The 24,413-nt window shown below is 46.3% G+C and overlaps 1 protein-coding gene across 1 annotated transcript in view; it reads right to left on the bottom strand.

The window, feature by feature from the left end:
- mst1rb (macrophage stimulating 1 receptor b) overlaps positions 1-24,413 on the bottom strand; it is an 89,428-nt gene that overhangs the window by 14,792 nt on the left and 50,223 nt on the right. Inside the window, exons 6-13 of the mRNA XM_078414684.1 lie at positions 21,573-21,627; positions 20,373-20,509; positions 16,221-16,391; positions 14,087-14,180; positions 8,942-9,157; positions 7,836-7,979; positions 3,974-4,130; positions 2,663-2,755 (exon numbers count right to left, since the gene is read on the bottom strand). Of these exons, the coding sequence (XP_078270810.1) occupies positions 2,663-2,755; positions 3,974-4,130; positions 7,836-7,979; positions 8,942-9,157; positions 14,087-14,180; positions 16,221-16,391; positions 20,373-20,509; positions 21,573-21,627 (1,067 nt within the window). The remainder of the gene's footprint in view (positions 1-2,662; positions 2,756-3,973; positions 4,131-7,835; positions 7,980-8,941; positions 9,158-14,086; positions 14,181-16,220; positions 16,392-20,372; positions 20,510-21,572; positions 21,628-24,413) is intronic.

Raw genomic sequence — 24,413 nt, 5'->3', positions numbered from 1 at the left:
TACAGAGTTTGTACATTCTTCCCATGACCTGTGAGGGTATTTTCTGGGTGCTCCGGTTTCCTCCCACACTCCAAAGACATACAGGATTATAGGTTAACTGGCTTGGTAAAATTGCAAATTGTCCCTAGTGTGCGTAGGATAGCATTAGTGTACGGGGATCGCTGGTCGGCGTGCCGAAGGGTCTGTTTCCGCGGTGTATCTAACTAAACTAAACTTGTTACACATACTACATGCATCTTGCTTCTATGCATAAGACAGTGATCGTTATCGCTGGAATCAAGGAAGAGTACAGTGGCGTTGCTGGTAGAGCTACTGACTGCCAGCACCAGAGACCCTGGTTCGATCCTGACCTTGGGCGCTGCCTCTATGGAAATTGCACATTATCCCTGTGGGTTCCCTCCGGGTGCTCCATCTGCTTCCCACATCCCAAAGACGTTCGAGTTTGTAAGTCAATTGGCCTCTGTAAGTTTCCCACTAACAAGTAGGGATCGACGGTCCGAATGGACTTGGTGGGGCCGAAGGGCCCATTTCCATGCTGTAACTTTAAAACTCAACTAAACTAAGTCCCAATTGGAGGCAAAATGATGGAGTAACTCAGCGAGTCAGGAAGCATCTCTGGGAAAAGTGAATAGGTGACATTTCAGATTGGGACGCTTCTTCAGACTGATTATAATAAATCAGGGCTGAAATGTCATTCATTCCTTCTCTCCAGAGATGCTGCCTGACCCGCTGAGTTACTCCAGCATTTTATGTCTATCTTTGGTATAAACCAGCATCTGCAGATCCTTTTTATTACATTAAGTACCAACTGGTTTCTTTCTAAACTTATGTTTTTATGTTTCAAACTTATATACAGCTTTGCTCAGAATGTCCCAAAGCACCTTAGAGGAAACATGGCAATCAATGTGCGTACAAGGAGGCTTTGCCAAAGGCTATGACATAATGTGTAGGAAGGAACTGCAGATGGACACAAAATACTGGAGCAACTCAGCGGGACAGGCAGCATCTCTGGAGAGGAGGAATGGATGACGTTTCAGGTCGAGACCCTTCTTCAGAATAAGAGTCAGGGAAGAGGGAGTCGAGAGATACGGAAGGGTAAGGTGTGAAAAATACAGATCAAAGCAGATGCGGATTAGGAAATGTCGAATGGTTCATTGTTAGCTGACAAGGAGACATACAATGTCACGCCGGCAGTTGAGAATGGGGGATGTTGGGGGTTCAGAGACAAGGGGGGCGTGAGGATTGGTGTATGGGTTGGGAGTAGTCGGGGTAACCCGACATAATGTCCAGTTAGAACATTAAATTAGTTTATTGATTCAAGGATCAACATTGTCAGGAAAAACAGGAGACCCTCCTGATTTTTCTCAGAAGTGGCACGGTGTGATGGCAGATACAAATTAAAAATAACAATTGGAAGCGATTAGTCAGTGGAATGCAAAATATCTCTGATCCGTTACAGCTCTTGTTGTTATTGATGGCTTTTCCATAGGGGCCTACGTGGGAATGGAAAAAAAAAAGCACTTCGTAAAGTGAAAACGCAACAGTTTTAACAGATCTATCAGCTGGGGTCAGCCAGAGGTCACTTCCAGGCAAAAATAACAAGCCTTTGGTAAGCGTCAGAATGCCAACTACTTCATACTCTCGATATCGAACCCGGCCCACAATTAGGAACTCCAAGGCCTAAGTTGGAGTTAAGTTAAAATTATGACAGCTCAGGGCAGCACGGTGGCGCAGCGGTCGAGTTGCTGCCTTGCAGCGCCAGAGACCCGGGTTCCATCTTGACTATGGGTGCTGTCTGTACGGAGTTGATACGTTCTCCCTGTGATCACATTGGATGCTCTGGCTTCCTCACACACTCCAAAGACGTACAAGTTTGTTGGTTAATTGGCTTCTACAAATTATAAAATGTCCCTAGCATGTAGGATAGCGTTAGTGTTAGTGTTGGATCGCTCGGCGACGCGGACTCGGTTGGCCAAAGGGCATGTTTCCACGCTGTATCTCTAATGTCTAAAGTAAAAGTCTAAAGGGTCCTGAGCCGAAATGTCACCTGTCCATGTTTTCAGAGATGCTGCCTGACCCGGTGAGTTACTCCAGCACTTTGGGTCTTTTTTGTTTTGTAAACCAGCATCTGCAGTTCCCTTTTCTCTAAAACAAAGTCTATCGCTATGCATGCCATTGAAATTAATTCACTGGAGATAAAGCTATGACCAGAGTAAAGCTGCAAGAAGGATATAAAGTACCAGGCCTCTAGTCTTGGCATATTAAGGCCTGTTCCCCCTATTGATCACCAAGTTCAATGAAGCTTTATTGTCTTGCGTGCACTGCACAGTGAAATTCATTTTTGCATAGATCACAGATGCACGAGTCGCCATGATTTGACGTCATTTACAAAAAGTCCACTCGCTCGATGTGCAGAGGGTAGGACCATTCTCTATTTGGTGATCGGATGGGTTTAGTTGCCAGATGACAACTGCCCCTGAATCTGGAGGTGTGCGTTTTCACACTTCTGCAAATCTTGCCTGATGGGAGAGGGGAGAAGGAAGGGCGAGACACGTCCTTGAATACACTGGTGGCCTTGCCAAGGCAGTGTCAAACATAATTGCAAATTAAGAATCAGCATCTGCCTTTATAGGAACAGAAACTATCGGTAAATTGGACTTACGGGTGTTCCTGTAATCACTGGGAACAGGTGGTACTGTATTTAGACTCATCATGTTAACTGAGGCTTCTAAACGGCTCATTAATTCTGCGTGCTCTGAAAAATAAGATAACGTTTTTTAATCGGGTGGCTTTTTAAGCCTTCACATAAAAGAATATAAACTGATACAGTGAATCATAGCGGAGATAATGAAATGAGAAATTTGCACATCAAGGTGAATAGCTTTGTAGGCCATTTCAAGTTTTCAACCCATTGATGTATAGGTCCTCCACCGATTTTCCGTCACCCATGGTTCCTGGGCCTCTCTGGATCCTCTGTTTTTCTGGACCAACAGAGGTCATGGCCTCCGAGAGGAGTCCAACGGTACCGGGACTCTGTCGGCCGCCGAGGGGCCTGCAAAGCCGGCCTCGGAAGTCGGCTCTGGCAACGAATCTGCCGGCTCCGGCAGGGCTGGAGTTACAGAGCAAAATCAACCCGCCAATCGGCACAGAATTCCCGACGAAGTAGAGGTCGGCTGCCTCAACCGGCCTAGGCGGGGGGACTTCTGGGAGGGGATTTCAAGTGCGCTCTTGTATTTTTGTCCGGATGAAAGGAAGTGCAGGAAAATCGATGGTGGACCTGTAATAAAACTGTTGACTGAAAATCCATTAACAGTAGAATAAAACAGGCCATTGTAGAACATAAAACAGCACAGCACAATAACAGGCCCTTCAGCCCACGATGTCTGTGCTGTACATTATGTCAAATTAAACTAATCCATCTTGCCAAGTCAATGGTCCATATCTATCCATATCCTGGAAATCCACATGCCTATCTAAAAGCCTAGTGAACACCACTATTGTCTCTGCTGTACTGTTCTATGTTCCATCTTCTCACCTCGGCACTCTGATAACCATCACCTCAGCTGCCAGAAGTTACTGCGGCACGGTGGCGCAGTGGTAGAGTTGCTGCCTTACAGCGAATGCAGCGCCAGAGACTCAGGTTCGATCCTGACTACGGGCGCCGTCTGTACGGAGTTTGTACGTTCTCCCCGTGACCTGCGTGGGTTTTCTCCGAGATCTTCGGTTTCCTCCCACACTCCAAAGACGTACAGGTTTGTAGGTTAATTGGCTGGGCAAATGTAAAAATTGTCCCTAGTGGGTGTAGGATAGTGTTAATGTGCGGGGATCGCTGTGCGGCGCGGACCCGGTGGGCCGAAGAGTCGAAGGGCCTGTTTCCGCGCTGTATCTCTAAATCTAAAAAAAAATCTAAAAACCCCAGGACTGAAGTCATGGTGAAGCCAGGCATCAGGTTGAGGTAGAGAAAAGCCCTTACCTTTGCTTTTCTTCTTGTAGATCATGAACACAACAACCAGAATCATGGCGATCAGCAGGACCACGAAGGTGCCGATGGTAATGCCCAGAATCGTGTTGATACCATCACCTACGTAGATGACGTACCCAATAAAGTACTCCACGTGATTCACCCAGAGCTTGCGGTGCAGATGGAAAAGTAAGAAAGATCAAGTTAGCATGTGACGGTTTGACTGAGAACAATTAGGGGCTAAGTTCCAATGCATAATGGGGCCAAAGCACGTACAATCGTTCTACTCATAGAGTCATACAGTGATGCAATAAGCCCCCTTGGCCCAACCTGCCCACACCAACCAACATGTCCCATCTACAGATGTTGGGTGTATACCAAAGATATACACTAAGTGCTAGAGTATCTCAGCAGATCGGTCAGCATCTCTGGAGAAAAAGGATGGGTGAGGTACCAGGTCGGGACCCTTCTTCAGTCTTAATGGAGGGTCCCTGCCCGAAACATCACACATCCTTTTTCTCCGGAGATGCTGCCTGACCCACTGTGTTACTCCAGCAGTTTGTGTCTGTGTCCCATCTGCACTCGTCCCACCTGCCTGCATTTGGCACATACACCTCTAAACCTATCCTATCCATGTACTGTCTACATGTTTCTTAAACTTTATGATAATACCTGCTGCACTTTCAAATCTATCTATATTCTGCACTCTGTATCTTACACTTTGCTCTCTCTCCTGGACTTAAAGTTTACTTGATTGTATTTATATATAGTATAATCTGGTTTAGGTTAGTTTTGTTTAGCTTAGTTTAGTTTAGAGGTACAGTTAAGAAGCAGGCCCTTCGGCCCACCGAGTCCACGCCGACCATCAATCACCCGTTCAAACTAGTTCTGTTATCTCACTTTCTCATCCACCCCTACACACTCGGGGTAATTCACAGAGGCCAATTCACCCACAAACCTGCACGTCTTAGGGATGAGGGACGAAACCTGGTTTCCTCCAGCTGCTCTGCCTTCCTCCTATGTCCCAAAGGTGTGCGAGTTGGTTGATAGGTTAACTGGCCACCATAAATTGTCCCGAGAGTGTAGATGTTATGTTTAGTTTACAGATAGAGCATGGAAACTGGTACTTTGGTCAATTAGTCCACACCAATCATTGTTCATCCATTCGCACTAGATTAGTTTAGAGATGTAGCCTTTCAACCCACGCCAAATTTGATCACCTGTACACTAGTTCTATCCTACACACTAGGGACAAATTACAAAAGCCAATTAACCAACAAACCGCATTACTTTGGAATGTGGGAGGAAACTGAAGCACCCAGAGAAATCCCATGTGGTCACAGGGAGAACGTACACACTCTGTACAGAGGGGGTGTTGGGTAGACTGATGGAACTGAAAGCTGATAAATCCCCAGGGCCTGATGGTTTGCATCCCAGGGTACTTAAGGAGGTGGCTCTAGAAATCGTGGACGCATTGGTGATCATTTTCCAATGTTTTATAGATTCAGGATCAGTTCCCGTGGATTGGAGGGTAGCTAATGTTATCCCACTTTTTAAGAAAGGAGGGAGAGAGAAAACGGGAAATTATAGACCAGTTAGCCTGACATCAGTGCTGGGGAAGATGCTGGAGTCAATTATAAAAGAAGAAATTGCGAAACATTTGGATAGAAGTAACAGGATCGTTCCGAGTCAGCACGGATTTACGAAGGGGAAATCATGCTTGATTAATCTTCTGGAATTTTTTGAGGATGTAACTAGGAAAATGGACAAGGGAGAGCCAGTGGATGTAGTCTACCTGGACTTTCAGAAAGCCTTTGATAAGGTCCCACATAGGAGATTAGTGGGCAAAATTAGAGCACATGGTATTGGGGGTAGGGTACTGACATGGATAGAAAATTGGTTGGCAGACAGGAAACAAAGAGTAGGGATTAACGGGTCCCTTTCAGAATGGCAGGCAGCGACTAGTGGGGTACCGCAAGGCTCGGTGCTGGGACCACAGCTATTTACAATATACATTAATGACAGATGAAGGGATCAAAAGTAACATTAGCAAATTTGCAGATGACACAAAGCCGGGTGGCAGTGTGAACTGTGAGGAGGATGCTATGAGGATGCAAGGTGACTTGGACAGGTTGTGTGAGTGGGCGGATGCATGGCAGATGCAGTTTATTGTTGATAAATGTGAGGTTATCCACTTTGGTGGTAAGAATAGGAAGGCAGATTATTATCTGAATGGTGTTAAGTTAGGAAATGGGGAAGTACAAAGAGATCTGGATGTACTTGTTCATCAGTCACTGAAAGTAAGCATGCCGGTACAGCAGGCAGTGAAGAAAGCTAATAGCATGTTGGCCTTCATGACAAGAGGAATTGAGTATAGGAGCAAAGAGGTCCTTCTGCAGTTGCACAGGGCCCTAGTGAGACCACACCTGGAGTACTGTGTGCAGTTTTGGTCTCCAAATTTGAGGAAGGACATTCTTGCTATTGAGGGAGTGCAGCGTAGGTTCACGAGGTTAATTCCCGGAATGGCGGGACTGTCTTATGTTGAAAGATTGGAGCGACTGGGCTTGTATACACTGGAATTTAGACGGATGAGAGGGGATCTTATTGAACATATAAAATTATTAAGGGATTGGGCACGCTAGAGGCAGGAAACATGTTCCCAATGTTGGGGGAGTCCAGAACCAGGGGCCACAGTTTAAGAATAAGGGGTAGGCCATTTAGAACGGAGACGAGGAAAAACGTTTTCAGTCAGAGAGTTGTAAATCTGTGGAATTCTCTGCCTCAGAAGGCAGTGGAGGCCAATTCTCTGGATGTTTTCAAGAGAGTTAGATAGAGCTCTTAATGATAGCGGAGTCAGGAGGTATGGGGAGAAGGCAGGAACGGGGTACTGATTGTGAATAATCAGCCATGATCACATTGAATGGCGGTGCTGGCTCGAAGGGCCGAATGGCACCTATTGTCTATTGTCTATTGTCTATTGTCTGTACAGACAGCACTGTAGTCAGGATCGAACCTGGATCTCTGGCACTGTAAAGCAGCAACTCTACCGCTGCGCCACTGTGCCGCTTTAGTTCTATTTTATCTGCGGATAGTTGATGGGAATATTCAGAGAATAAAATGGGATGAGTGCAAATGGGCACTTGATACAGTGTGGTCTTGGGTCTGTTTCTAAGTTGTATAACTTTATGACTCTCTTAGCATTTAGAGTACTGTGTTCAGTTTTGGTCACCCTGTTATAGGAAAGATGTTAAGCTGGAAATGAAGTAGAGATGATTTAAGAAGATGTTGCCAGGACTCGTGGGCCTGAGCTATAAAGTGAGGATGAGCAGTATAGGACTTTATTCCTTGGAGCACTTCTTAGGAGGATGAGGGGTGATCTTGTTGGTAATGGTAATGGTTAGGATAAATAAACAGATTGTTTAACCCAGAGCAGGGGAATCGAGAACCAGAGGACATAGGTTTAAGGTGATAGGGGAAATATTTAATAGGAACCCGAGGGGCAGCTTTTTTTGCACAAAGGATGGTAGGTATATGGAACAAGTTACTGGATGAGGTAGTTGAGGCAGGTATTATCACAATGTTTAAGAAACATTTAGACAGGTACATGGATAGGACAGATTTAGAGGGATATGGGCCGAACGCAGGCAGGTGGGACTAATGTAGGTGGGGCATGTTGGTCGGTGTGGGCATGTTGGGCCGAAGGGCCTGTTTCCACAATGTATGACTCTCTGAATGGGGTAGAAAAGAACAGTGGCAAAAAAAGGAAATGGATGTCCTCTGACTCCATCTCATCGGAAATGGTTAAAACCTTGCCAGAAGGTGAACACCGAAAAATAATTGTATCGCAGAGAGCTGCAAAGTTAAAATTGTAAACCTTGACTGGAAGTCCTTCCGGGGGAATCTGGTTTGTTTGGATTCTGCAGGTGATCTCTTGCATGAGGATTATCGCGTCGCACACAGCGTCCCCCACAGTCAGTGTGACGTTCAAACAGTCCTTCAACTTTAGCAGCATGACATGCTGTCTCCATTGGAAGAAAATAAAAATCTCACGTTAGACAGACAAACAGGTTAACCTTTACCACCTCGAGGCAAAGACTGCCCCAAGGTCAAGTAGGAAGGCTTGGGCCTTATACCACTGCTTCATTAGTTCTATCCTACACACTAAGGACAATTTACTGAAGCCAATTAACCTACAAACCCACACGTCTTTGGAGTGTGGGAGGAAACTGGAGCACCTGGAGAAATCCCACACGGACACAGGGAGAACGTACAAACTCCGTACAGATAGCACCGTAGTTAGGATCCAACCGGGGTCTCTGGCACTGTGAGGCAGCAGCTCCCACACTTCGCCACTGTGCCGCCCCTAGTTCGATGCCATCCTATTATCTATGCTTCCGTACCATTGCCTTGCGCCTCCAGTTTATATTTTTATTTACAGAGATACAGCGTGGAAACAGGCCCTTCGACCCAACGAGTCTACGCCAACCAGAAATCACCCTGTACACTAGTTCTATCCTAAATACTAGGAACAATTTGCAGAGGCCAATTCACCTACAAGCCTGCACGTCTTTGTAGTGTGGGAGGAAACCGAGGCACCCAGTGGAAACTGATTTGTACGGGTGTCAGGGGGAGAAGGTGGGTGAATAGGGTTGAGAGGGAAAGATAGATCAGCCATGACTGAATGGTGGAGTAGACTTGATGGGCCGAATGGCCAAATTCTGCTCCAATAACATATGAGCTTATGAAACCCATGTGGCCATAGGGAGAATGTACAAGCTCCATACAGACAACACCGTAATCAGGGTTGAGCCCGGGTCTGTGGTGCTGTGAAGCAGCAACTCTACCACTGCACCACTGTGCTTCGACTGATCTCTGATCATCTCTGTTCCTCTGTTCCTCTGTCAGGATCGCACACGACCTTCCCAATGACTATTGCAGTCTATGGAAGAAAATTATTTGCAAATGAAATCATCAACTCACGTGTAACTCAATCTCATCTTCACCCTTCGACAGCTTCCAAAGCTTATCTTCATTTTCAAACGGGATGACCTTGTAGTTCCGCATGTATTCTATATCAAATGTCTTTGGCTTTGCCACACCATCCATAATCACGGTCAGCTTCCCTTCAGCTTCATCCTCCTGGATTGCAGGAGTCTGGCAAATCATGACATTGTTCGAGTTTGGCTCTTGGCATGCCTGCAGGTAACAGGAAAGGGCATTCATGACTCATACATTTACCTGATGACAGGTGTTTCAAAGAATGCAGACAAATCCTGGGCGGTGGAGGCAAAGGACAATAGAGGCTGGTGTTAGAGATATCATGCCATGTAATGATAATGCAACAGGGGGCGTTGTGGTGGTGCAGCGGGAGAGCTGCTGCCTTTCAGCACCAGAGACCCGGGTTCGATGCTGACCATGGGTTCCATCTGTGTAGTGTTTGCATATTCTCCCCGTGACCGCGTGTGTTTTCTCCGGGTGCTCCGGATTCCCCCCACATTCCAAAGATGTGCGGGTTTGTTGGTTATTTGGCTACTTCTGTAAATTGTCCCCAGTGTGTGTAGGATAGTGCTGGTGTGCGGGGGAGATCGCTGGTCGGCGCAGACTCGATGGGCCGAAGGGCCTATTTCCGCGCTGTATCTCTAAAGCCTAAAGTCTAAAGATAATGCAACAACTGTAATCGATCAATCAGAAAAAAAAAGTGGTGTTGGACAGACATCACACAGCAAGCAGTCCAATGAATCAGAGATGATTTCAGCAAAACCAATCTTGGGCCATTCCACTGACAGAAAAGAGCTAACGTTGCAAATTGCTGCCATCCAAACATTTACTGAAGGAGCTACTTTGCAAGATGGTCAATCCACAGCAAATGTAAGAAGGGTTCAGGCAGTTTCTGAAAAAAGGCTGCAGTCAAACTAATAATATGGGGCAGGAAAGAAGTGCAGGAGCTGTTACACAAATGATAGACACAAAATGCCAGAGTAACTCCGTGGGTCAGGCAGCATCTCTGGAGAAAAGGAATAGGTGACATTTTGGGTCGAGACTCTTCTTCAGGCTGATTAACTACAAGAAGGGTATGAAGAAGAGTATGAAGACAAAGTAATTCAGACAAAATAAGGGGCACTGGCTGTTATGTTTGCGCTCACAAACCTCTATCAGTGGACGTAAGGCAGATGTGTTTCTGCTCACAAACCTCTTCACCGATCATTTTACAATTGCAAGTGGGACTAGCATAGATGGGGCAAAGATAGACGCAAAGTGCTGGAGTAACTCAGCAGGTCAGGCAGCATCTCTGGAGAAAAATGATGGGTGACCGTTCAGACCATTCTGAAGAAGGGTCCAGGCCCGAAGCGTCATCCATCCTTTTCCTCCAGAGATCGTCACTGACCCGCTGAGCTACTCCAGCACTCTGTGCCTAATTCTGGTATAAACCGGCATCTGCAGTTCTTTGTTTCTACCTGTATGGGTCATCTTGGTCAGCGTGCAGGAGTTGGGCCACTGGGCCGTTTCCATGCTGTATGACTGTACGACTCTTATCCATGTTGAAGAAACTCCATCAAGCCCCAAAGACTGGTTGACATATGACACACACAGTTTATTACCCGGGCAGTGAAGTGTGCATCGCAATGTCACTGAGGTAATGTGCATCCTTCCTGCAGGGACTGCGAATCTCAGAGACGCACAGAACGGAGTAAGACATGGATAAAGACACTGCGGTAAAATTACCTGTCCTGATACAATGTGGTCACAGCTGCCTGCGCCTGTTCGGCAAAAATAGCCCCCACACAGTTTGCTGAGGAAGTATTGCAAATTGCAGGAACAGTCATTATTCGTGTCAGTGCAAGGCAGATCTTGGGGACTGAAGTCAACCGCGAGGTAACAAGGGATACCACACAAGCCCAGCTCCAGAGCACTCTAGTTTATCGCAGCCCCAGAATAAACAGCACACATCAACAAGCAGACAAAGGAGAACGATTGGCAAACAGAACATCTTGAAGTGCTGGAAATACGCAGCAAGACGGCACAGTGGCGCAGCGGCAGAGTTGCTGCCTTACAGCGCCAGAGACCCGGGTCCGATCCTGATTATGGGACCTGTCTGTACGGAGTTTGCACGTTCTCCCTGTGACTGCGTGGGTTTTCTTCGGGTGTTCCGGTTTCCCCCACATCCCAAAGACCTACAGGTTTGTAGGTTAATTGGCATCAGAAAAATTGCAAATAATTGGCCCCAGGATGTTAGTGTATGGGGTGACTGCTGTTGTGCGGACTCGGTGGGGCGGGCCGAAGGGACTGTTTCCACGGTATATCTCGTCTAAAGTTTAAAGTCAGGCAACAGTGGAGAGAGAAAGCAAGTAAAAATTCACGTCAGTGACACTCCACCAGATGACCATTAAGGCCCAGTTCCTGTGCTCCACACTAAATTGTAATTGGGAGAAAGGCACAAGGTTTGTTGAAGGATCTACCTCCATTACTGCATTAGCTAACACTAAACGTTGCAATTCTCTGCTGTGCGGCATAGATTCTTAAGAAGGAACACACTCCACCAATCTAAAATAATAGTTGCACTTCAGTTAATGGACATGAGCCACAAACCACTGTACACTAACTGGGAAACGCTCCTATCATTGTCAGTACTAAACTCATTAGTCCCTTAGAGAGCAGATTTGAGTGTAAAATTCCAGCTGTACAAACATAATCAGCAAATTCACCATGATGTCCAGAGGTGCTAGAGGTTTGGGGCCATAACGGTATTAGAAATATTTTTTATTACTTACGTCATTACAATTAAGGATGTTTGATGCAAGTATATCATCATAGAAACATAGAAACATAGAAAATAGGTGCAGGAGGCTTCGAGCCAGCACCGCCATTCATTGTGATCATGGCTGATCATCCCCAATCAATAACCCGTGCCTGCCTTCTCCCCATATCCCTTGATTCCACTAGCCCCTAGAGCTCTATCTAACTCTCCCTTAAACCCACTTTGGCTTCCACTGCGGTCTGTGGCAGAGAATTCCACAAATTCACAACTCTCTGGGTGAAAATGTATTTTCTCACCTCAGTTTTAAATGGCCTCCCCTTAATTCTAAGACTGTGGCCCCTGGTTCTGGACTTGCCCAACATTGGGAACATTTTTCCTGCATCTAGCTTGTCCAGTCCTTTTATAATTTTATATGTTTCTATAAGATCCCCTCTCATCCTTCTAAACTCCAGTGAATACAAGCCTAGTCTTTTCAATCTTTCCTCATATGACAGTCCCGCCATCCCAGGGATCAATCTCGTGAACCTACGCTGCACTGCCTCAATTACAAGGATGTCCTTCCTCAAATTAGGAGACCAAAACTGTACACAATACTCCAGATGTGGTCTTACCAGGGCCCTATACAACTGCAGAAGAACCTCTTTACTCCAACATGCCATTAGCTTTCTTCACTGCCTGCTGTACCTGCACACCAACTTTCAGTGACTGGTGTACAAGGACACCCAGGTCTCGCTGCACCTCCCCCTTACCTAACCTAACACCATTGAGATAATAATCCGCCTCCTTGTTTTTGCCGCCAAAGTGGAAAACCTCACATTTACCTATATTATACTGCATCTGCCACGCATCTGCCCACTCACTCAACCTGTCCAGGTCACCCTGCAACCTCCTAACATCCTCTTCACAGTTTACACTGCCACCCAGCTTTGTGTCATCTGCAAACTTGCTAGTGTTGCTTCTAATTCCTTCTTCCAAATCATTAATATATATGGAAAACAGTTGTGGCCCCAACACCGAGCCTTGCGGCACTCCACTCGCCACTGCCTGCCATTCTGAAAATGACTCGTTTACTCCTACTCTTTGCTTCCTGTCTGCCAACCAATTTCCTATCTATGTTAACACCCTACCCCCAATACCATGTGCTCTAATTTTAGTCACCAATCTCCCGTGTGGGACCTTATCAAAGGCTTTCTGAAAGTCTAGATACACTACATCCACTGGCTCCCCTTCATCCACTTTACTTGCCACATCCTCAAAAAATTCCAGAAGATTAGTCAAGCATGATTTCCCTTTCATAAATCCATGCTGACTTAGACTTATCCTTTTACTGCTATCCAAATGCACCATTATTACCGCTTTAATAATCGACTCCAGCATCTTTCCCACCACCGAAGTCAGGTCAACTGGTCTGTAATTCCCCGTTTTTTCTCTCGCTCCTTTCTTGAACTAGAGAGCTGTCCTGACCCTAACATCTACCTCAGTGGCGATCCTCAGACTAGCTTTAATCATACTCTACTGGACTTTATAGAGTCATAGAGTCTTACAGAGTGGAAACAGGCCCTTCGGCTCAACTTGCCCACACGGGCCAGCATGTCCCGTCTACACTAGTCTCACCTGCCTGCATTTGGCCCATATCCCTCCAAACATGTCCTATCTATGTACTAAAATATCTTATACTCAAAGTCACTCCCTTTATCCTGTATCTGTACACTGTGGATGGGTTGATGGGAAACACGTGTGGTCTTTCTGCTGATTGATAGCATGCAGCAAAAAAGCTTTTCATTGTATCTTGGTACACATGACAATAAACTATACTAACCAACTAACTAGGAAAATCTCATGCGGGTTAACAACTTGGGGCAAATAGTAGACAGACACAAAGCACTGGAGTATCTCAGCGGGACAGGCAGCATCTCTGGAGAGAAGGAATGGGTGACGTTTCGGGTCAAGACCCTTCTTAAAACTTCGAGATCCTTCTTCTGAAGAAGGGTCTCGACCCGAAACGTCACCCATTCCAGAGATGCTGCCTGTCCCGCTGAGTAACGCCAGCATTTTGTGTTGATCTTCAATTTAAACCAGCATCTGCACTTCCTTCCTACACAGGCTAAATACTGTAGTGAGCACATAAAATTGTTCCTTCCCGGATTAAATATTATTTCACAGACACTACTCTGTCCAATCAAAAACTTGGCATGCCCCTTCAGTCAACCAAGATCGTTAATACTGACAGGAGGGAATTCATAGTTTTGGCGTTAAAATTTTGGCTCCTATGTCTTTCCTCTGCCGCAGGGTGGAGTTTGAGAGTTGTGTTCATAGAGGAAGTGCAGAATAAAAAGTAAAGACAAAATATTTACAAGCTAATGACCTACCTTTTCAAACTTATCACCATTTTCGTCGACAAATACAAGTTTCGGTTGATAGACGGAATTCAGATTGGTCCCACTTATCGTGACATTGAGGCCTCTGTGGAAAAGAGTCATCTTTACTATTGTAAAGCGCAGGCATTATTATAGTATTAATGCACAGGGTGGTTCTGCTGTAGAAACAAGTAACTGCAGATGCTGGTTTACAAAAAAAAACCTCCAGTTACCGCCAAAACAGCCCAGGACACTGGGTCTATAAGGCCATGACGAGACACTATACTTCTAAGAACTTTGAAACTTGAAGAGTACTAAATGGCGTCAGAAATGTGGTGACTGTTTGCGTGCTCAGTATAATCTATTATTCTTAAACTACAGACAGACACAAAAAGCTGAAGTAACTCAGCGGGTCAGACAGCAACTCTGGAGAATAGGAATAGGCTTGAAGGGAGACACAAAATGCTGGAGTAACTCAGCAGGACAGGCAGCATCTCTGGAGAGAAGGAATGGGTGACGTTTCGGGTCGAGAGCCTTGTTCAGACTGATTCTGTCTCGACCCGAAACGTCACCCGTTCCTTCTCTCCAGAGATGCTGCCTGACCCGTTGAGTTACGCCAGCTTTTTGTGTCTATCTTCAGATTAAACAAGCATCTGCATTTCCTTCCTACACATTCTTAAACTACAATCGTTTTAACTTATTTTGACTTATTTATGATTGTGTTCATGTAGAGTTTGATTTCACTGAATTGTATGCAAAGAAATATAATTTCCCTGTATCCAGTTACATGGAATGCATAAAGAATACTGTACATACATCCAGATACATAAAGTACCATTGAACCACAGTTGTTCAGATCAGGCATCAGTCACATCACTGAAAGAACAGTGGGCACTGAAAGAAGGGCGGCACGGTGGCGCAGCGGTAGAGTTGCTGCTTTACAGCGAATGCAGCGCCGGAGACTCAGGTTCGATCCTGACTACGGGTGCTGTACTGTAAGGAGTTTGTACGTTCTCCCCGTGACCTGCGTGGGTTTTCTCCGAGATCTTCGGTTTCCTCCCACACTCCAAAGACGTACAGGTATGTAGGTTAATTGACTGGGTAAATGTAAAAATTGTCCCTAGTGTGTGTAGGATAGTGTTAGTGTGCAGGGATCGCTGGGCGGCGCGGACTTGGTGGGCCGAAAAGGCCTGTTTCCGCGCTGTATCTGAAATATGAAAATATGAAACAGTGTTTCTGAGGGCTATACTCTGTAAGGATGAATCACACATCCAAGACCGAGGAGTCAACCAGGATGATTTTTTAATAATCCATTCATGCTGTGAGCTTTCTATTACAAGTTTACTTAATCGGATTTAATACATCCGCCAGCTACCCCCACCACCACACATGCCCATTTTCCTTTCAGCTTTCCTTACGTGAGACTATCACTGTTTGGAAATGCACTCTTTCCCTCAATATACAAAAACATTTCAATCAAAGCGCAAGATAGCTGGCATGATATAACTGAAAACTAGAATGGATTTGAAGGGCTGAACAGCCATCTCCCGTTATACAGCCTTAGAATGATACAGCTTGGAAACAGGCCATTCGGCCCAACTTGCCCACGCCAACCAACATGTTCCATATACACCAGTCCCACCTGCCGGTGTTTTGCCCATATCCCTCTCAACCTGTCCTATCCATGTACCTGTTCAAATGTTTCTTAAACATTGTGAACGAGTTGTGTTAAATTCCTGTTCTTGTGTTCTATTCAGGTAAGAGGGCGGCAGAGATCCAGGTTTTATCCTGACTACGGGTGCTGTCAGTACGGAGTTTGTACGTTCTCCCCATGACCTGCGTGGGGTTTTTTTCCGAGATCGGTTTCCTCCCACACTCCAAAGACGTACAGGTATGTAGGTTATTTGGCTTGGTATATGTGTAAATTGTCCCTAGTGTGTGAAGGAAAGTGTTAATGTGCGGGTTGATCGCTGGTCGGTGCGGACTCGGTGGGCCGAAGGGCCTGTTTCCGCGCTGTATCTCTAAACTAAACTAAACTAATCTTTCACAGCCACCTTATTGCTCTAATTAGGACAAAGAGCTTCTTGTCACAACACTACCCGACATGGTCAACTGCACAAGGCTCAGGTAAATGGTTATTGCTCACCGTATGATGCTGCATTGTGGGTACATGCCAAGGACAACAGGGTTCTTCCGATACTGGAACTTGAAATCGCCCTCAATTGGTACATTTGCCACATCTATCACCACAACGGGAAACTCCTCCTTCAACTCATCCATTTTAGGAGTTATGCATCTTATGGACGTATCTTTTTGGCTGAGGTTGAAACAGGAACAGAACACAGGATGAAAAACCACATCATTATCATGCTGCATAAATATATTTGCTCCTGCTATAGTGCATCTTAGCGAATATAAAAGGTAACAGAATTTTTTGTTTCCCATTAATTGAGGGATGTCGGGGTTCCTGTTCAAAATTTACTGAAGTTTAATGTACTGAAGTTTAAGATTTAGTGACCAATTAGGAAAACAAACTGCTCGTTAGCCTCTGTTACAAGATAACTTGAAGTACAAGGGTGGAGTTTAGAGTTTAGAATTTAGAAATGCAGCATGGAAACAGGCCCTTCGGCCCACTGAGTCCATGCCGACCATCAATCACGCATTCGCACGGTCCGGCTTTCTCATCCACTCCCTACACACACAGGGCAATTTTACAGATGCCAATTAACCGACAAATCCACGTCTTTGGGATGTGGGAGGAAACCAGAGCACCCGGAGGAAACCCACGCTCACATGGAGAACGTGCAAACTCCACATTAGTAGCACCTCTGGTGCTGGGAGGCAGCAGCTCTACCAGCTGTGCCACTGTGCCACCCAAAGAGAGATACAATAAGAGATATCTTAATCCCAATGTATATCACTCAGTTCAGACCACCATTTATGTTTGTATTATAATTATATATATGTTCCAATAAATGTTGGAATACCATTTATAAGTCTGGTCTTGTCCTGCAGAAAGATGTATTTGTGACAGAGAGAGCGCAACAAAGGTTCACCAGATTGAATGATAGATTTGTCACACAAGACGTTAAACAGTAGGCTAGGCCTACTTTCTGAAGTTTAGAAGTATAAGATTTGATCTTACTTATATATACAAACCTTCATGGGATTTGGCTGGGGAGATGCAGCATCGATGTATCATTTGGCACAATCAACCAATCAATCACAATAAAACTTTATTAGCCAAGTATGTTTTGCAACATACGAGGAACTTCATTTGCCATACAGTCATAACAATAAAAAGCAACAGGACACACAAAATACATTTTAACATGAACATCCACCACTGTGACTCCTCCACATTCCTCACTGTGATAGAAGGTGAAAATAAAGTTCAATCTCTCTCCCTTCATTGTCCTCCAGCGGTCGGGGGCTCTAACCTTCCGTTGACGGGATGATCTTAATCCTGTAGCCGGCGGCGAGTCTTCCTCGTCGGGGCGATCAAGCTCCTTCATCGGGGGGGATCTCAGCTCCCCCGCGCCGGCGATCTACCCCGGGTCGGGACCAGTCGAACCTCGTGCAGCTTTTGGAGCTCCCGACCGGTCTCAACCCGAGACTGTGAGCTCCTGATGTTAAAGTCCGCAGGCTGCATTGGAGCGTCGATCCCGGGCAAGGGATCGCAGGCTCAGATGATAAGTCCACGCCCCCCGCGGGGACTCAAGGCCAGTCCCAGGTAAGACCTCTAGCTCCGTGATGTTGGGTCGCAGAGCGACCAGAGATACGATCCGGAAAACAATCGCATCTCCGGCAAGGTAAGAGATTGAAAAAAAGTTTCCCCCGACCCCCTCCCCCATCCCCCACCCCCCACATAAAACAAACCAGAGAACATTTACACAAACTTTTAAAACTTACCAAAAATAACAAAAGAGTTTGAAAAGGACAGACAGACTGTAGGCGAGGCAGCCATCGTGCGGCACCCCCTGAAACACATCCATAACCAGGGGTCACGATCTGAAAGTAAGTGGTTTGCCTTTCAGGATAGAGATGAGAAGTTTCTTCACCCCAAGGGTGGTGAATCCTTAGTCTTACTGAATGGTGGAGCAGACACAAGGGGCAGGATGGCCTGTTTCTCCTTCTAATCATCCCGTCCTTTCTTTCGGGAGCAGGAAATGTTCAACATTCCAAGGAATTAGGGAGGTGGGTGGCTGAGATCCAGCAATCAATGGGCCTCCAGCATTGTTGTGTCCAGAAATAATTCTCCCCAAAAAAAAGCTGGCGAGGTTGGAGTCAATTTAAAACTGCAGCATGATTCATCAGGCAATGATACTTGGGTGCACAGAGCCAAGACAGACCAGACACAGTTCAACTGACCCAGCTTAGCTGTGTGGCCATCTCCTGGTTCATCGTGTTCTCCAATCTTTAACTCATGTTCACCCACGCACAACCAAGCCATGAACCTTTTTAGTTTAATTTAGTTAAGTTTGTTGTCAGGTGTACCGAGGTACAGTGAAAAGCTTTTTTGTTGCGTGCTGTCCAGTCAGCAGAAATACAATACATGATTACAATCCAGCCGTCCACGCTGTTCAGATACAGGATAAAGGGCGGCACGGTAGCGCAGCGGTAGAGTTGCTGCTTTACAGCGAATGCAGCGCCGGAGACTCAGGTTCGATCCTGACTACGGGTGCTGCACTGTACGGAGTTTGTACGTTCTCCCCGTGACCTGCGTGGGTTTTCTCCGGGATCTTCGGTTTCCTCCCACACTCCAAAGACGTACAGGTATGTAGGTTAATTGGCTGGGTAAATGTAAAAATTGTCCCTAGTGGGTGTAGGATAGTGTTAATGTGCGGGGATCGCTGGGCGGCACGGACTTGGTGGGCCGAAAAGGCCTGTTTCCGGCTGTATATATATGATATGATATGATATGTTTAGTGCAAGATAAAGTTCATTTAAGGAGAGCTCGAGGGTCTTCAATGAGGTAGATACAAGCACAGAACCCATCCCTAGTGGTGATAGGATGGTTCATATGGCCAGCAGCAACATCATGGATCAGTCGCACCCTAGCCACTCCCCCCCCCCTCTCCCATCAGGCAAGAAGTACAGAAGTGTCAAAACACACACCTCTAGATTCAGGGACAGTTTCTTCCCAGCTGTTATCAGGCAACTGAACCATCCTTTCACGAACTGGAGAGCAGTCCGAGATCTACTATCTACCTCATTGGAGACCCTTGGACTATCTTTAATCGGACTTTACTGGCCTTTATCTTGCACTAAACATTGTTCACATTATTCCCTTTATCCTGTATCTGTACACTGTGGACGGCTCGATTGTAATCATGTATTCTCCCTCCAGCTGACTGGTTAGCAGGCAACAAAAAGGCTTTTCTCAGTACACGTGACAATAGACTAAAGACAATTACCAGAGAGGCGTACACAAGAGTGCCGGCCCACTGTATTGGACCGTCAACTGTTCACCAATCTCTCGTCCACAGTGAATGCTTGTACCACTGCAGTCCAGCTACTTACCAGGGATTTTGCCTTGTACCTTATCAAGCATAGTCCCGGGTGGCACAGTGATAGAGTTGCTGCCTTACAGCACCAGAGACCCGGGTTCAATCCTGACAACAGGTGCTGACTGTATGGAGCTTGTACGTTCACTCTGTGACCTCTTTTTTATTTTATTTTTATTTATTTTTAAATATATATAAAAGTTTTATTCCAAAGAAAAACATACAAACATACTAAGCAAAATGTGATCAAACCAAAGCCGCCTGTATCGGCAGTTTACAAATTAAACAATTATCACATTAAAATCCCGCCATCTCTGTCAACAATACATTCAACCCCCCGTTCCAGCGTTCCCGGAAGGCCTCCAGAGTCCCCGTGGACACGGCGTGTTCCCTCTCCAGGGACACGCGGGCACGGACGTAAGCCCGGAACAGGGGTAGGCAGCCGACTTCTGTGAGGCCGTCCTCTTGGGTTTTCCCCAGGTGCTCCGGTTTCCTCCCACGTTCCAATACGGGCAGGCTTGTAAGTTAATTGGCTTCTGTAAATTGCAAATTAGCCCTAGTGTATAGGATAGTGCTAGTGTAAGGGGTCGGCACCGAATCGGTGGTCCGAAGGTCCTGTTCCCACCCTGCGTCTCTAAGGCCGAAAGTCTACATTAAAGCATTAGGCATGTCATGCAAATCCAAGGTGCTCTTTAAACACAAACATTTGAAACCAAGTAACGTGTTCAAAGGTTAAAAGTCTGGGAAGCCCCCTCCCATCCTGCAGCCAATTCCGATCCTCAATGCCTCACCTCTCTATGCGACACACCTTCCCACCAATGGTCACATTCTGGGTGTTGCCAGCGGTCAGATGTCGCCCCAGTAATGTAATCAAAGTCCCACCATCTAGGGGGCCGTAGGTCGGTACTACATGAGTTATCACAGGTTCCTAATGGAGAAATAATGCACAGGTTTAGAACTGCCACCAGCAACTGTGAAAATGACACACCGACTCCAACGTTCAACCACATCCCACCCATTGGCGTGGCAGAGGAACACTACCGAAGGGGTGACACATGTACAGTGTCTAACCTACCACTTGAATTCCCAAAGGATACGTGCTGGTAAATGGAATGAGTAGAAATGGAATGGGAGATGGACACTAAAAGCTGGAGTAACTCAGTGGGACAGGCAGCATCTCTGGAGAAAAGGAATAGGTGTCGTTTCGGGTCGAGACCCTTCTTCAGACTGAGTCAGGGGCAGGGGAAATGAGAGATATAGGGGGTGATATATAGAGAGATATAGAACAAACTAGACCAAGTGGACCTGTTGGGCCCAAACCTCTCCTGCATTGGTGCAGCACCCTCTCCTCCCCCCTCCCTCCCTCCCCCCCTCCCTCCCTCCCCCCCCTCCCTCCCTCCCTCCCCCCTCCCTCCCCCCTCCCTCCCTCCCTCCTCCTCCCTCCTCCCTCCCTCCCTAGAAGATAGATTTAAACTTTAAAATGAGAATAACTTTTAAAATATTACACCGATTTCAATAAAAACTTCTTCCATTAGCACCAAAGGAACGATGGTGAGTACACTATCATGTACCATTTTGGCTATAGTTCAGGAACAAAACAAACAAATGAGAGTTTTAATATATAGATGAATGAACGAAGTGTAAAAGGAAATGATAGCAAGGAAAGTTAGAGCCCACAATAGTCCATTGTTGGCTGTGGGCTAGGTGGTAATGAGTTACAGTGAAACTCATCATGAAATGGGCATTTGGCCCCATTGGTTCTGACACGAAAATATCACCCATCCTTTTTCTCCAGAGTTGTTGCCCTGACCCGCTGAGTTATTCCAGCACTTTGTGTCTATATTTTGATGGTCGGCATGGATTGGGGTCCCATTGTATGACATTGTGAAAGGGTCTTGCGTAAAGGATTGGTTAAGGTCAGAGTAGAATGCTTGCTGGTCTCAGTCATTGCTTCCAGGGTCGTGTGCATGACAAAGTGTGTTGCTTCTGACCGAGAACATGATGAGGCTCAGTGCGTCGGAACCATCGCTCACTCCTTCACTGAGGCTGACAAGAAGACAAGACTTACACTAAATATCTATCATGGAAAGGTCCTTCAGCAACTGCCCTGTAACACAAGCCTCACACAGCACCAGCAACAATGCTCTCACACACTTCCTTCCACTCCCCAACCATTACGTTTAGGTCAGTTTAGTTTAGAGATACAGCATGGCAACAGGCCCTTTGGCCCACCCAGCCCGCGCCAGGCACTGATCACCTGTTCACACCAGTTCAATGTCATCCACTTTCTCAGCCGCTCCCGAGGAGCAATTTACAGAGGCCGATTAATCTATAAGCCCACGCGTCTTCAGAATATGGAAAGAAAATGGAGCGCCCAGGGGAAATCCATGCAGTCACAGGGGGAACATGCAAACAACCAGTGCCTGTTTCCATGGCTATTTCTCTAAACTAAACTAAACTCACAGCAAAGGAGAACATGGTTGATCAAAGTCATCACCATTTGGGGCCTCACAACGGCGCAATGGTTGAGTTGTTGTCTCGTTGCACCAGAGACCCAGGTTCGATCTGGATGACGGGTGCTGTCTGTACGGAGTTTGTACATACTCCTCTGTGACCGCGTGGGTTTTCTCCGGGTGCTCCGATTTCCTCCCACTTTCCAAGGACGTGCGGGTTTGTAGATTAATTGGCATCGGTACGTGGTAAAATTGTCTCTAGTGTGTGTAGGTTAGTGAATGGGATGATGGCGTTGGGCCAAAGGCCTGTTTACGCACTTTATCTCCAGTGCCAAAGTAAAGTCTAAATGCAGTGCTCCTCTGATCAGCTCTCATGAGAACGTACAGAGCAAGGCGCTGCTTCATGCAATAGCTAACACGCAGAGGAAAACAGGATGGGAAACCAACTCAGAATGTCAAGGGAGAGTAGTTTTCGTTTAGTTTCCCTTTAGTTTTATTTAGGGATACCAGCTGAAAACTGGCCCTTTTGCCAACCAAGTCCGCGCCGACCAGCGATCACCTGTGGCACCATTTCTATTCTACACACTAGGGAAATTTGCAGAAGCCAATTAACCTACAAACCCACGCCTTTGAAATATGGGAGGAAACCGGAGCACCCGGGGAAAACGTAAAAACGGTCACAGGGAGAACGCACAAACTCCGTTCAGACAGCACCCGTCGTCGGGATCGAACCCTGGTCTCTGGCGCTGTAAGGCAGCAACTCTACCGCTGCGCCACTGTGCCGCCCTAACGTTCCTTCAGCATACTGTGTCTTGCCCTTTAAGGATTAAGTGTGCTGCCCAGTTCATGTACGTTCCCAGTGGGCAATAGAACTGAGAATACAGTGAGAAAAACATTTTGCCTGTGGAAAGATTCAGGCCAGCGATCTGTGGCGCGGCAGTAGCACAGCTGGTACACAGCTCCGGTGACCTGGGTTCAGTTAAGTTTTCCGTGTGGACTTTACATATCCTCCCTGCCATTGCATGGGTTTCTTATGGGTGTTCTGGTTTCTTCCCATATCCCAAAGACATGCCTGTGGGTTAAGTGGTTAATACCAACTGTACAAATGGGTGGAAGGTGATCCATGGAGGGTTAATAGGCATTCCGGTTTCCTCGATATCCCAAAAGACATGCCTGTTGGGTTAACTGGTTAGTGCCCACTGCGTAGATAGTTGGCAGGAGAATCAAAGGAGGGTTGATGGGCATTTGAGAGAGAATAAAGGGAAATAAAAGGTGGGAAGGCAAGTTGGGAATGTATAGGAAGGAACTGCAGATGCTGGTTTAAACCGAAGATAGACGCAAAAAGCTGAAGTAACTCAGAGGGACTGGCAGCATCTCTGGAGAAGGATGGGTGACATTTCGAAACATCACCCATTCCTTCTCTCCAGAGATGCTGCCTGTCCCGCTGAGTTACTCCAGCATTTTGTGTCTATCTTAAGTGATGGGAATGGCCTGAGACCCAACACAGACTTTAATCTATGTTGCAGAAATGCAACATAATCATATCATATCATATCATATCATATCATATCTATACAGCCGGAAACAGGCCTTTTCGGCCCTCCAAGTCCGTGCCGCCCAGTGATCCCCGTACATTAAACACTATCCTACACCCACTAGGGACAATTTTTTTTACATTTACCCAGCCAATTAACCTACATACCTGTACGTCTTTGGAGTGTGGGAGGAAACCGAAGATCTCGGAGAAAACCCACGCAGGTCACGGGGAGAACGTAACAAACTCCTTACAGTGCAGCACCCGTAGTCAGGATCGAACCTGAGTCTCCGGCGCTGCATTCGCTGTAAAGCAGCAACTCTACTGCTGCGCTACCATGGTCCAATCTATGCCCAATCTATGTTGCTATCACTGTTGCAGAAGCAAAATCATCACAGAACCCTGGCTGAAGATTATGGACAGTGAGTTTGTACGTGGGAAAGTAGGGACACAGGCAAAGGACCTCAGCCTTCATGTTATTACACAGCCAAATAACATAAGAAACCTGCAAAGAAGCATGATTTACTGCATACCCCTAAAACAACATTCACACATAGAGGAAAGGCATAAGCTGGTGCTGGCTCACATACAGTCCTACAGCCCTTCAGCCCAGCTTGCCCATGCCGACCAAGGTGTCCCGTCGGCAGTAAACGGGATATTATATTAATCAATAGAGCAAAGAAGAAAAAAATAATCAAAAATATTTGGTCACCCTTATTATACGGACAGACACTGTTAAGCTGGGAAGGGTGCAGGAAAGATTCATGAGGTTGTTACCACGACTCGAGGGCCTGAGCTCCAGGGAGAGGTTGAGCAGACGAGGACTTTATTCCTTGGAGTACTGG

This window comes from Rhinoraja longicauda, chromosome 17 (assembly GCF_053455715.1).
Source record: "Rhinoraja longicauda isolate Sanriku21f chromosome 17, sRhiLon1.1, whole genome shotgun sequence".
In the NCBI taxonomy this organism is placed as follows: Eukaryota; Metazoa; Chordata; class Chondrichthyes; order Rajiformes; family Arhynchobatidae; genus Rhinoraja; species Rhinoraja longicauda.
The sequence above is the reverse complement of the archived record's forward strand: the minus strand, read 5'-3'. Positions and strand labels throughout refer to the sequence as shown.